Source organism: Polyodon spathula, chromosome 3 (assembly GCF_017654505.1).
Source record: "Polyodon spathula isolate WHYD16114869_AA chromosome 3, ASM1765450v1, whole genome shotgun sequence".
In the NCBI taxonomy this organism is placed as follows: Eukaryota; Metazoa; Chordata; class Actinopteri; order Acipenseriformes; family Polyodontidae; genus Polyodon; species Polyodon spathula.
In genome coordinates, this window is record NC_054536.1 from 30,692,679 (window position 1) to 30,705,840 (window position 13,162).

The window sequence follows — 13,162 nt, forward strand, 5'->3', positions numbered from 1 at the left end:
AGGTTTGTCAGACACCATTCACGCACTTTTTTTTTTTTTCCTGTTAACAAATTGTTTGACAATATGTGAATACTATGTCACACATTTATATGTCACTCACATGCAAAATTTTATTTCTTTAATAGTATAATGCATATTAAACAAAAGTTGTATTAAAATCCAACCAAATCATAGCAATGAGTGGGGGTGGGGGTATTTACCTTGTAGAGATCCGAAACCTGAATAAGATATACTATGAATAAGAGTACCAGCGCTCCTTCCTAGGGATCCGGCAACATAAGTCGGATGACATTGTGCTCTCCCCCCAGGCTACATATCTATGGCTGGAATAATTCTAGTTTTTGGCTTTCACTAAAATACTAGGCGTTTTATATTTATGTAATTGTGTTAATTACTGTATTTTGTTAAAACAGAGGTCTGTCTGCAATCTCTTTCACAGTATCGTTTTGGTGACAGCTTTAGGATCATCATTACGGAAACTGTTAGTACCAGTCTAACAAGCAGACTTCCCTCAGTCTCGTGTGTGGTACTGACTGAGTGACTTGTACAGGTGGGCATCCTTGTACATTGCCACCCACGGTGACTGCGAACTGGTGCACATGTATTGGTACTTTTGTCACCGACCCGGTACTGTACTGACCTGGTGCTAAATACATCGACCTGGTTCCTATCTGGTGCTAAAGTCACCGAACCGGTACCGACCCGGGTTCTACCCACGGGTCTTGACCCACCCGGTTGATTTTATTTATAAGCAGATTGGGGAAGCAACCTATAGATTGCATTGCTTGCTTCTTTCATCATGTCTGGGTTTTATCCCTGTGCGACATGTAAGGCCAGTCTGCCTGTGGAGGACAAGCATGGCAGATCCTCTTCCTGCCTGGGGCAAGAGCACGCCAAGGAGGCACTAGAAAAATCACAGCTTCTGTGAGTTTTGTGCCCCTTTATCCAAGCGCACGCTTGAAAAACGGCTATCCCGCAGCTCTGAGTGGTCTGTCCCTTTCTCCTGCTCAACACTCTTCCCCATCACCCTCTCAACCCATGGTTCTATGCCAAAGAAGAGAGCACTACGCACCAGAGAAAGTAGCCCACACAGGAAACTGCCCTGTCTTTCTCCTTGAGCTTTGCCTTTCCTTCCCCTCCCCTGCAGCAGAGGAAGAAGAGTTGCCGTTCCAGGCGATTTGGCCGACTCAGAGCAGATGGAGAAGCTGTGGGCAGTGGTTTCCCAGCAAGGAATTATTACTGCGAAAACGTTCAGCGCCTTCTGCCCCACATCTCCCCTTGGAGCCCCAGGGGGCTGTAAGCACAAATTGGCCACAGGAGGACACTGTCCATCACAGGCTCCTGAGGAAGTGGGCAAACAGTTTCTGTCCTAAGGATGTGTAATCTGGTAGCGCTTCCCCTGCAGTTAAGCTCTCCCTGTTAGCAGAGCTTCTACTGCTGATCAGAGCACGACTGCAATATTGCAAGTGCCCTGCCCTACAGAAGGTAAAACAAGGCAGTTGATGGTGAGCCTACTGCCTCTGACCCCCCACCCCCTGCCATTTCACCCAGACTTTATTTTTGATATCCAGTCGTCCTGGGATCTTCTGGAAACGGCTCCTGCTGTTTCTGTGTTGATGGACACACTATATAGGGTGCATGCTGTGGATAAGCTGGGCCAGGCCCAATTTCTCCCTTAGTCCAGGTGCCTAATTTAGCGCTCCAGTCCAAGAGCGCTACCTGCCCCAACAAGCAGTGTTGGGTATAAGTTAAGGTCATGAAGTGCAGGCAAGGCACTGTGGCCTTTGTTGGTTGTGAGAATTCAGGGGCACCAAGGCAGTTCTAGGGGGCAAAAAAGGCAAAATATAAAACCAACCCAAGGGCACCAAGGTGATTTCATACTCATTCATAAAACACCAATAAATAAATACAGAGAGCCTATTGTGGTGATGAAATGTTAATTTAAACAAACACACATCAATGTTTTCTGAGTGATGCACACACTGTTACAAAAATAAAAAATATAGGTTACTTTTCCATTGTAAAAATAAAATGGTATAAAAAAAAATCCAATTTTTAAAAACAAACTTTCATAACTAAAAAATAAAGGGTTAATTTGGCAAAAAATAAGTTTTTTTTTTTTTTTTTATTGAACTCGGCAGGCCTGTTAAGAGCTAAATGTAGCGCTTGTCTATCCTGTAGTTAAACCTGTTTTTTTTTTTTTTTTTTTTAAACCCTCTGTGCCAATAATTTATGGTAAGCAAGTTCAACTGGATTTCATATAACATGTCACTGGTGAAGCAAATGTTTAATCGATGCATTTTTAAATGCTAAAAATAGTATTCGTTCAGAAATTGAAATTTTCAGGGAGAACTGGATATTGCACGGCACTGGTTCTAATTCATGGAAATCATGTAATCCATGCTCACCGTGAAAAAATGCAGACTTTTACAAGCACAAATAAGAGATGTCAGTGAAGGGAAAGTTTAAAAAAAAAAAAAAAAAAAAAAGATATTTAGGCAAACTGGCTGAAAATTTACCCATGGCTGGAGTTTAATAACGATAGTGGTCAGATTAGTTGTTCAGTCAGCAGTGTGTCTGCGCAACTGTACTTTGATAATCCCTGTAACCTGTACAAACAACCAGGCTTTGGGGGGGGGGGGGGGGGGGGGACTCAAAAATAGAAACTTCATCTGGCAATGGAGAGTGCTCTGCATCGCAGTGAACAGCTGGATGTACATAATGTTAGATGTTTTACATTTGAGAGACTTTATAGAGCCGTGAGAAAGTATTTGCCCCCTGTCTGATTTTTCTGCATTTTTGCACATTTTTCACATTGAATTTGGTCCGATCCTTTTGTGGGCTGTAGTAGTATATAGAGGGAGTCTGACCGAAAAAATGACAGCAAAGTTTGGTGCTGATTTCATTTGTTTGGTGTGCAAGGTAATCAAACATGCAATCATCAGGTGTGAAAAAGTTATTGCCCCCATAGTTAACTCAACCCAGTTAAAGGGATAGTTAGGGTCAGCTGTTTGAATACTTTGGTTAACAATCAGGCCTGATTTGGGCCAGCCCTGCCCAATATAAATCTGGCTAACCATAGCCGTTACCATCAGAGTGAAGTTGTCAGCACACAAGGTCTAGAGGCAGATCATGCCACGATCAAAAGAAATTCCTGAAGACATCTGGAAAAAAGTTGTTGATGCCTATCAGTCTGGAAAGGGTTACAAAGCCATTTCTAAGGCTCTTGGGCTCGACCAAACAACAGTCCGAGCCATATTGTCCAAATGGAGAACGTTTGGGACAGTAGTGAATCTTCCCAGGAGTGGATGTCCTGCCAAAATCTCGCCACGAGCAAGGCGTAAAATCATCCAGGAAGTCACAAAGAACCCTAAAACAACATCCAGGGATATGCAGGCCTCTCTCACCTCGGCTAAGGTCAGCGTTCATGACTCCAACATCAGAGAGACACTAGGCAAAAGTGGGATTCATGGCAGAGTAAAGGCGGAAACCACTGCTTACTAAGAAAAACATGAATGCTCATCTCAGTTTTGCCAAAAAGCACCTAGATGATCCTCAAGAGTTCTGGAACAATGTTCTATGGATAGATGAGTCAAAAGTGGAAATTTTTGGCCAACGTGGGCCCTGTTATGTCTGGTGAAAACGAAACACTGCATTCCACAGTAACAACCTCATACCAACGGTCAAGCATGGTGGTGGTAGTGTCATGATTTTTGGGAATGCTTTGCTGCATCAGGACCTGGACGACTTGCCATTATTGAAGGAACCATGAATTCTGCAGGAGAATGTAAGGCCATCCATCTGTGAGCGGAAGCTGAAGCGCAGCTGGGTCGTGCAGCAAAACAATGATCCGAAACACACAAGCAATTCTACATGAGAATGGTTGAAGAGCAAGAAATTTAAACTTTTGGAATGGCCTAGTCAAAGTCCAGACCTAAACCCCATTGAGATGTTGTGGCAGGACCTGAAACAAGCAGTTTATGCTCAAACCCACAAATGTCACTGAGTTGAAGCAGTTCTGCATGAAGGAGTGGGCCAAAATTCCTCCATGGCGCTGTAAGAGGCTGATCAATAACTACAGGAATCATTTGGTTGCAGTTATTGATGGTAAAGGTAGTGTAACCAGTTATTGAGTCTAAGGGGGCGATTTACTCTTTCACACGGGGGGCATTGGGTGTTGCATATTCTTTAATAAATAAATGAAGTATCAAAAGTGTTATGTTTTCACTCAGGGTCCCTTTTATCTAATGTTAGATTTTGGTTGATCTGATAGCGTTCAGTGTCAGATATTTAAAAATGCAGAAAATCAGACAGCGGGGCAAATACCTTTTCACGGCCCTGTATATAGTTACACAGTTCCTGAAATTTACAGTTGCAAAGGATTTCCAATTTTGTTATGGTACATTGCTGGACACTCGATTCAGGGGGGATAAAAAGATATGCTTTTTTTAACGCATACACATTCTAACCCATTTCGCGAAAGCACATGTCTCTCAGAGTGCAGATAGGGTCGTGGTTTTTATGGAACAGATATAGGAACCCATAAATGCTGTATTGCTTTGACCGTGACCATTGAACTCTCCTAAATGCAAAACTAGCTTGTAACTCCTTAGAAAGTGCAGATAGGGTCATGGTTATGGAACACATAAGAACTTGTATATGCTTTATCAAAAAACGTCTTTGACTGTGACGTTTGACCTCTCCTTAGGTTCAAATGCAAAAGTGGCTTATAACTGCTTACAGAGTGCAGGTAGGGTGATGGTTACTATGGAACACAGATAAGAACAAGAATGCCATGGAAGTTGTCAAGTTGCTTTCAACTTCTAGTTGTTATTATTGTCTGGGACGAATTGTTGTGCACCCATTTCTTACCTGAACATTAGGTAAATCCTAGAACACTTCGTGCCTCTGTAGACCGCTCTTCCTCCTGTCTTTTAAAAGTTTTTGAGTTAGCATGGTGCTCGCAGATGGAAAAATCAGTGATACTATCAGTGAACACTTGTGATTGAAAATTCCTGGAGGTGCGGTCATATTGAGCTCAGTCTAATAGCGTCCTTCCCTCTGTTTGTTCTTCATTAACCAAGAGAGGCATTGCAGCAAGTGGCTTGGGCACTGAGGCAATTGCCACCGGTGTCATCAGTTATTTCGCACCCTGAGCCAGTGCGTTTGCCGCATGGCTAGGCAATTGTAATAGCATTGTGGGCACATTTGCTGAGGTCCCTTTCTGAGGGTTACAGGCCCTCCTCCACAACAGCTGGATGAGCTGCGTCTGGTTAATAAGAACCTGCTCTGCCAAAGTGTCAAAGCTCAACGGGCAGGCTGTAGGGAGGAACCTGGCTGCGTTGATAGCTGCGCGTAGGCAGCTTTGTCTTTTACAGGCACGTATGATGGACCCCCTCAAGTTAAAGGAAGGGTTTTAGTACAGGTACTTCTAGTGCCCAAGCAGTATGGTGGCATCAGACCGATCCTCGACATCAGACAGATCAACCTGTACCTGAGCCGAAGGAGGTTCAAAATGTTGACGATGCAACAGCTGTTTCAGTCAATCAGGCCTGACGACTACTTCACCACGGTGGACCTCAAAGACACCAATTTCCACATCCCATAAAACCAGCGCACAGGAAGTAGCTGCGGTTTGCCATTCAGGAAAAGGCGTACGAGTTCCATGTCTTACCATTTGGCCTCTCCCTAGCTCCCAGTGCTGTCTTGAAGTGCATGAAAGCAATCCTGTCTCCACTGAGACTCAAAGGCAACAGAGTTCTCAATTATGTGGTCGACTGGCTCATTTGGGCCCAGTCTCCAGCAGAGGCCCACACTGAGCTTGTCATTGACCATCTTCAATGGTTGGGCCTTACGATGATTCCTGCAGAGCCAACTGATGCCTTCTGAGACCGCCTTCTATCTAGGAGCGTGCTTGGAATCCAGGGCTATGCTGTCCACTCTGTTGGATGGCAGAGTGCAGAAATAGCCTCCTATTTGGAGCTGTTCTCAACAGACCGCTTATGGTAGTGACATTCCAGAAACTTCTGGACTTGATGGTAGCAGCGTCCCAGACCCTTCCTTTGGGTCTTCTGTACATGTGCCCTCTGAAGGTCTAGTTCAACAGCAGGGTTTTTCAGCCCACATTGAACCGAAACTTCCTATTGACAGAGTCTTATCGCTGTCTAAAGGCACACTCCTGATGGGAACATCCAGTCCATCTACACCTCGGCATAGAGAGAAAAAAAAAGAGAGGTTGTCACCACGAACACTGTGGAATGGCAGGATGCGCAAGGTGCGGTGAACCCCTCTTGGCTGGGTCTCCACATCAGTATTTTAGAGCTGCAGGCAGGGAATCTTTTGCAGGAGCTTCAAGAGAGACATGTGCTTGTCCGTACAAACAACACAACAGTGGTAGCTTACATTAACCACCAGGGCGGCCTCAGGTCGCCCAGTTACATCGTGTGGCCCTCAAGCTTTTTGTCTGGGAACACGAGAATCTCCTCTCACTACGGGCAGTATGACCTGCTGGCTATAGATATCTAGGCCGAGGCAGCTGTATATGCCTTCCTACCACTTGCCCTCCTCCTGCTATGTCTAGAGAAAATCGGGCAGGACCGGACCAAGGTGCTCCTAATAGCGTCTTTATTGGCCCAGGACACTGGTTTTCAACTCTGATGCAGCTCCTGAGCGGTCAGCCGTGGAGACTGAGCATGTGCCGTGACCTGCTCAGTCAGGCACTGGGGACCTTCCAGCATCCAACTCATCGAGCCTGCAGTGCTTGGTCTGACCCCTTGAACGACTGTATTTGAGTTATCTGGGGCTTTTCTAATAGGGTCATTGACACCCTCCAGAATGCCAGAGCATTTTCCACTTGTTCCCAGTACGGGTACAAGTGGGGTGTTTTTCAAGGTCGCTGCGTCCTTGATAGCAGCAGGCTTGAAGGAAAATAACGGTGAGATCTGTGCGTGCAGTATATTTGTGGCCTGAGGGACGGGACTTGACTGCGTCACTGGCTCAGAGAGCAGCTTTGGTATATCTTCAGGTTTTGGGTCTCTACAAGGTAGATACCCGTATGATAATGGTTACATTTCTATTTCAGGGAACAAGGGTTATGATAATAACCAAACGTTGTATTCTTTTCTGACAGTGCTGTGCTTCAGTACTTCAGAGCTTTGTTTAAACCCATCCAAGCATACAAACAGGCTCTCTGGTCTTAAGCATGGATTTGGAGGTCATGGATTTGATGTCCAGTGAGCAGTCTGTGGAGTATGAGGTGCTTGATGTTGAAAAAGACAAGATAGTTGTGGCTGCTGGTTTGGTCCTCGACCAACAGCAGTATCAGAGAATCGGGTGCTGATTTGCACGACAAGAAATTTGTGTTTTGAGAGTAGATACTGGCAGGCTTACAAACAGGAATGATAGAATGATGAAACTGGCGCAAATTTTAATGTTCAAATTTATTTATTTATTTAAGCACAAAATATATATATGTGTGTGTGTGTGTGTGTGTGTGTGTGTGTGTGTGTGTGTATATATATATATATATATATATATATGTATATATATATATATATATATATATATATATATATATATATATATAAATATATTTAAAAGGGAAAAGGGAATCTTAGCAGATTGATTTGACTCCCAGTTGATGTCACAGCAGGCATCTGCCATCTGTTATAAGCCATCTAGAGCTGAAAGCCGACTGTCTGTCAATACTGAATGGTTTTCTAATGTGTTATACCTTCAGAGTTTAAAAAAGTTAAACTGCCCAGTGATCAGGGGAGCTGTGATGATTCTACTAAAGCTAATTATGAACACCAAATAACTTTTTTATTTAACTCACTTTTTTATTTTACATACAGTAGTGGTGTTTGATTAGCTTGGCCGCTGTTGTTTGCTGAAAGTTTACTGCTAGGAAGTATGAACCAGCACTGCCTCCTCCTACCCACCTTGCTTTGCTCCTATTGATCTGGCTAACATGTATTAATTCACTGCTGATCTTTTGCTTGGTAACCCTGGAATAAGCAACACGGGGCAATGAATTTCCAGGCCCCACATGCAGTAAAATGCCACCTGTCATTGTACTGTATGGTCCGTGGAGAACAGTATGTGCTAATACTGGGGAAACTTTTCCATTCACCCATGCATAATAGAAAGTTATTCTTATGTCAATAGTGGCTGAATCTCTGTAATTCTGAAACTTAATCCAAATCAAAGTTTTTCAGCTACCAAGAGTTTTTTAATGCGGAGTTCAGTACTTGGGGTACTTGTAGTACTGTTGCCTATATGCGATGCTAAATCCCAGTGCTCATACTTTTAATAAAATATTATTTGAGGCTTTAACTCAATCCAGGCAATACTAATAAAGAGTTTTTACCCAGTAAAGGTTTTAACCACTATTCAAACCAGCCCTGGTGTCCTGCCATTTCTGCACAGCCGCAGGAAACCCAGCTGGCAGGGGAGAGTGTAGAAATGCAAAACTAAACTCGCCGAAATAATTGGCATAGGCAAAACCAGATTTGCCCAGCATCAATGTTGAAGCATTGGGCAAAACTAGACTTGCACTATTGGACGTGGGCGAGTTCCAAAAAAAAAGTGTTAACTTCGGGATTCACTCAGAAGCCCATGTGAAACTAGATTGGCCCGGGCAAAACTAGTCTTGCCAGTCCACCAGGTTTCACCCTTATAAATACAGTACGGTATACTCTGATTTGTAATCGAAACCAGTAAAATCAATGTTTTTAGCTTGAGCAAAACAACTTTTGATGTCATTAGTGTGTAAAACTGTCCCTCCTTCCCTACTTGTATCTTGCATTGATTTGTTCTGAATACTTTAAACCCACCCCAGCTACTGAGTGGCAGCAAATTCCTACATTTCTACTGGAGGATTATAACGCTCTTGCAAAATTTAAAACAAGAGCATTGTTCTTGCTTGCAAGATTTAAAGCTGTATTACAGTTCGATAGGAAATATTTACACATTTGTGGATTTCAAAACAGAATTGCAAATTGTGGTGAAATTGAAAAAAAAAAAAAAAAAAAAAACGATTTACATCTCTCAAATAGCTAGAAATAAGCACAGAAAATTAAATTAATAAAAATCCAAAAACAGAAGCCCGAAGTCTAATAGGAAAATATCTAAACAAGCCATTTTTGTGTGGTATAGATTAGGATCAATACTTCAAACAAATTGCTTTTCTAAACAGGGTCCAATCCCAACTGTTTCGCAGTCTACTTCAAGGACATGAATGGGCTTGTCAGCTGTGTTATTTGGCCACAGATGTATCCTCTGTTCGCAACACCGGCACAGGGTCCACTTTGAGTGGGAAAGCAGTAACAGCTGCTGCTGTTGTCATGGGTTGGTTTAGGGTGGCCTCACTTCAGAGTCAGAGTTTCCAAAAATAGACCACACTTCTATTTTTCACAGACAGTTGGCTGTCTGTACAGGCCTTGATACTTGTAGTAAGCAGAGTGTGATGGCTTTTGATACAAACAAGTATCTATGCCATATTCTGTATCCTACTTTTATACCCAGTTCACATCCCATTAATAAATACAAAATATTAGGAGCTCCTGAGTGGTAAAAGTAGTCCGCCCAGAGTGCAGGATGTGCCCTATAGCTTGGAGATTGTTGGTTCGAATCCAAGCTATTCCGTTACCGACCGTGGGCGGGAGTTCCCATGGGGGTGGCGCACAATTTGCCTAGCGCTGCCCGGGCAGAGTAGGGGTAGGGGTTAGGTTGACTGGGGAATCCTGGATCAGCATTCACCAGCGACTCCTGCGGCTGTCCGGGTGCCTGCAGGCCGGCCTCTTTGCAATTCAGAAGTGTGTGGTCTTCTAATGCAGTAAATTCTGGATTTGGCTGCAAGACGGGTTTGCAGAGTGGGGCAGGGAAGCAGACGGCACTCGTTTTCGGAGGATGTGTTCAGAGTTAGTTTGGGGGTTTCAGCGGTGAATAATAATTGTACAGAAAATTGGAAAATTAATACAAATTATTGTTATATGCATGCACACACACACACACACACACACACACACACACACACACACAAATACAAAATATTCCTGATATAAACCTACAGATAACCCAGGTTACCCCTCCAGTAACATATTCCCTGCCTGCAAAGCACCTAGCATATTTTCATGGGGTAGGTTTCTATTTTGTTTGAAATACTGGCATTGAACCAGTTGATATACTAGGGATAAGAAGTGGTGCTTTTTCTTTCAGAGAAAGCAACACCTCTAATCCCAGCTACACAGTGCTGTAATATTGTTAGTGTGCACCTCCTGGCTCTCAGTAGCTTGGTTATAGTTGCAAACAACTAATTGGAGGGGGCAGTTTGGTTATTAATTGGGAAGTCTTCCATAGGCTGAACCTACTTATAATAGGAACTAGTGTTAGTTTCAAGGTGCACAATCAGCACAGTGCATTTTTTTCACTAATAGGGATGCAGGCAGTTATGATTTTTTTTTTTTTTTTTCTTTTTTTGGGGGGGGGGGGGGGTGGCGGGGGGTTAACATCTGTGAAACCGATTTGAAAGTTTAAAACCGAAAAAACTGTCTGGATTTAGTTTTTTCTTTTCCATTACAAAATGAAAATAAAATTACTAAATCAAAAAATGTGCTTCTTCCTTGATCTACGTTTCAGTGGTGTAACAACAAACAAAATAAATGTTCCTGGATGCTGCGTCTCTTAACTCCTGCAATGATGAACGTACTTGCTTGTACAATTTTCAGGAGTTCCAGACATGAAAAGTTAGTCAAAGGTGCAAACTGTGCAACAGCCTTTGGTTTTTAGAAATTACAATAATTAAGGTCATGAAAAATAAGGTGTTTTATACTACGACTGTGGGTGTTCCAAAACTTATTGATTAGTATAATCATATTTCAATGGAGAGTTTTGTAGCAGTTTCGTAAAGCTTTGAATTCAGGGATCGCCACAGCAGCAATGGTTAATCCCACATGGTATAAACAGAAAACACGATGGTTCTTCGTGGGTAACGCTAGTCAACTTTTGAGTAGAGACATAAACACTCACTTGTTTATTTTTACATTAATCACTTCATGTAACCTCTCCAATGCTTTTATTTACACAGCATTACAATTGGAATCATGGATTTAAAAAAAAGCAAAACAAAAAAAAACTAATGATTGCAGCTGGCTGCAGTAGATTTTTCTCTAATGCTGTTTTTAACTTGCATGTAGTTAGTTACAGTGTTCTTGTTTTTGATGGACGCCTATACAGATCTGTAGGTTTTGATACTGCTTTGCTGGACCTCCTGATTCAGGTGTTGGATTCAATTTAATGTGTTTTTTTTTTTTCTTGCATGCTTTCCTTGGATACCCACAGGGAAGAGGGAAATGATTTGTCGGTAAGTCAACTGAAAAAGTCTTTACACCTGAATATTCATACCTAATGTGTGTGTGTGTCCTGTCATTTTGAAGTTTAGCTTCTCAGAATTGCATTGCACTATTTTTTGAAATGGTGAAACATAGGAATCTGTCCATTTCCAGGCTGGAAACAATCCAGCTACATGTGCATGGACCATATTTCCACGTTTGTGCTCCACAGAAAAACATGTGCAAACTCGTAGAGCAGAGGTCAAATACAAAATGCATGAACAACTGTTATGTAGAAATCATCACTGTGAAACTTACAGGTCACCCCATTCAAACCAGCTATATGGCTTTATCATATTTTAAATGAAATCTGACAATGGTAAGATGTCCTGAATTCAAAAATTGATTATACATCAAGTCACCTTTTCTGTTATGCTGTACAGTGGTAGCCATGGCCAGCTATAAACATTTCACTGCACAGCTTGAGTTTACATATTATCAAGCTTCTTGTTCTTCGTTGGCACTCGGCGTCTCAGTAGTCAATTGTGAGTTTACTGCAATCGGATGGTAGCAATTGAAAACTAAGTTAATGTTTTGTATGGCTCATTTTGACTAACCTCAAGTTACTTGTAAGCAAATATTATCAAACTGTCAAATTACATGTACATAAATATGTATATTAACCATTAGCTGGCATTATGAACCGTTTGCACTAAATAGCATTATGTTAATACTTTGTATTACTTGGAATTGTCTTCACATCACTTTCATTGAATGGATTGGGTAGAACCTCTTCGTTTTTATAGTCATTTTGCTGACTTGGATATTTTATTCATATTGCTGCTAGAATTAGCGATTTACTGTTCTCCTCGTATGCCTAAATGTAAATACAGTCTGCACTCGCATCCGATTGCTAAACGAGCGTGATGCATATCTGATTATTTCATTTTGGCCTGTTCCAACCCCTGTCTGTTTTTTTCAGGGAACACAGATACATTGTCAAAAATACATAGCTGAAGTGACTGATTTAAAATAAGTAGGCTCCCATTTAGGTGTGCTGTAGTTGGTTCTGTTGGTACAGTACTGTATTTTCAACAGAAGTGTTAATTCAAAACAGTACGATTCTGAAAATACTACTGGCCAAAAGACGACTTGGGCATGTGGACTGTAATACAGTACAAACTTTTAAATCCAGTATATATTGTAGCAGTATGTAAAATTCCTCATTTTAATGACCCAACAGCAAAATTAAATCAAAATGTTACTCATGCACTGAACTGCGTAAAACGTAAAAGGCAATGCAATTTAGCAAAATGTTAAACTTAAAACCGTATCCTAAGTCAGTATTCAAAATTCCAGACTATAGCACTCGATAAGGCCCTAATGTCACAGTTTACTTGCAAATGAAAATGCACAAAAGCAACTAAAGACAGTACTGTTATGATTTTAATAAAACGAAATATTAAAAAACATAAAACAATTATCAAAAACTAAATTTCTGTCAAATTTGGACACGTTCATGCTTAAAAAAAACAAAAAAAAAAAACGGACTTAACTAGACTCGTTTTTTTTCTTGTTTTGGACTATTGTCTGAACGCTGCTGTGAGTTTAGTTTGACTTGTTTTTTTGCTCTGTGATTGTTGTGGTGGTGTTAATTTTTTCTGCTGACATCTTTCTAAGTAGTTTGGGAACCAGAATCTGACGCAAAATACCTGGTTCCAGTGACAGATTCCAAAAATCTCCTCAAATGCACATTGTTAGTTTTATCAGCTGTAGGCAGAACAGATTGCACTTACATCAACTAGATGTGGTCACCAATCAGGAAACGCAGA

At 41.7% G+C, this 13,162-nt stretch overlaps 1 protein-coding gene across 5 annotated transcripts in view; it reads left to right on the top strand.

Annotated features, from left to right (window-relative positions):
• The window catches only part of LOC121312967 (histone-lysine N-methyltransferase SETD2-like), an 83,729-nt gene that overhangs the window by 20,436 nt on the left and 50,131 nt on the right, over positions 1–13,162 (top strand). For all 5 annotated transcript variants that reach the window (XM_041245006.1, XM_041245003.1, XM_041245002.1 and 2 more), the window contains one exon: positions 11,341–11,362. In XM_041245006.1, coding sequence (XP_041100940.1) covers positions 11,341–11,362 — 22 coding nt within the window. The remainder of the gene's footprint in view (positions 1–11,340; positions 11,363–13,162) is intronic.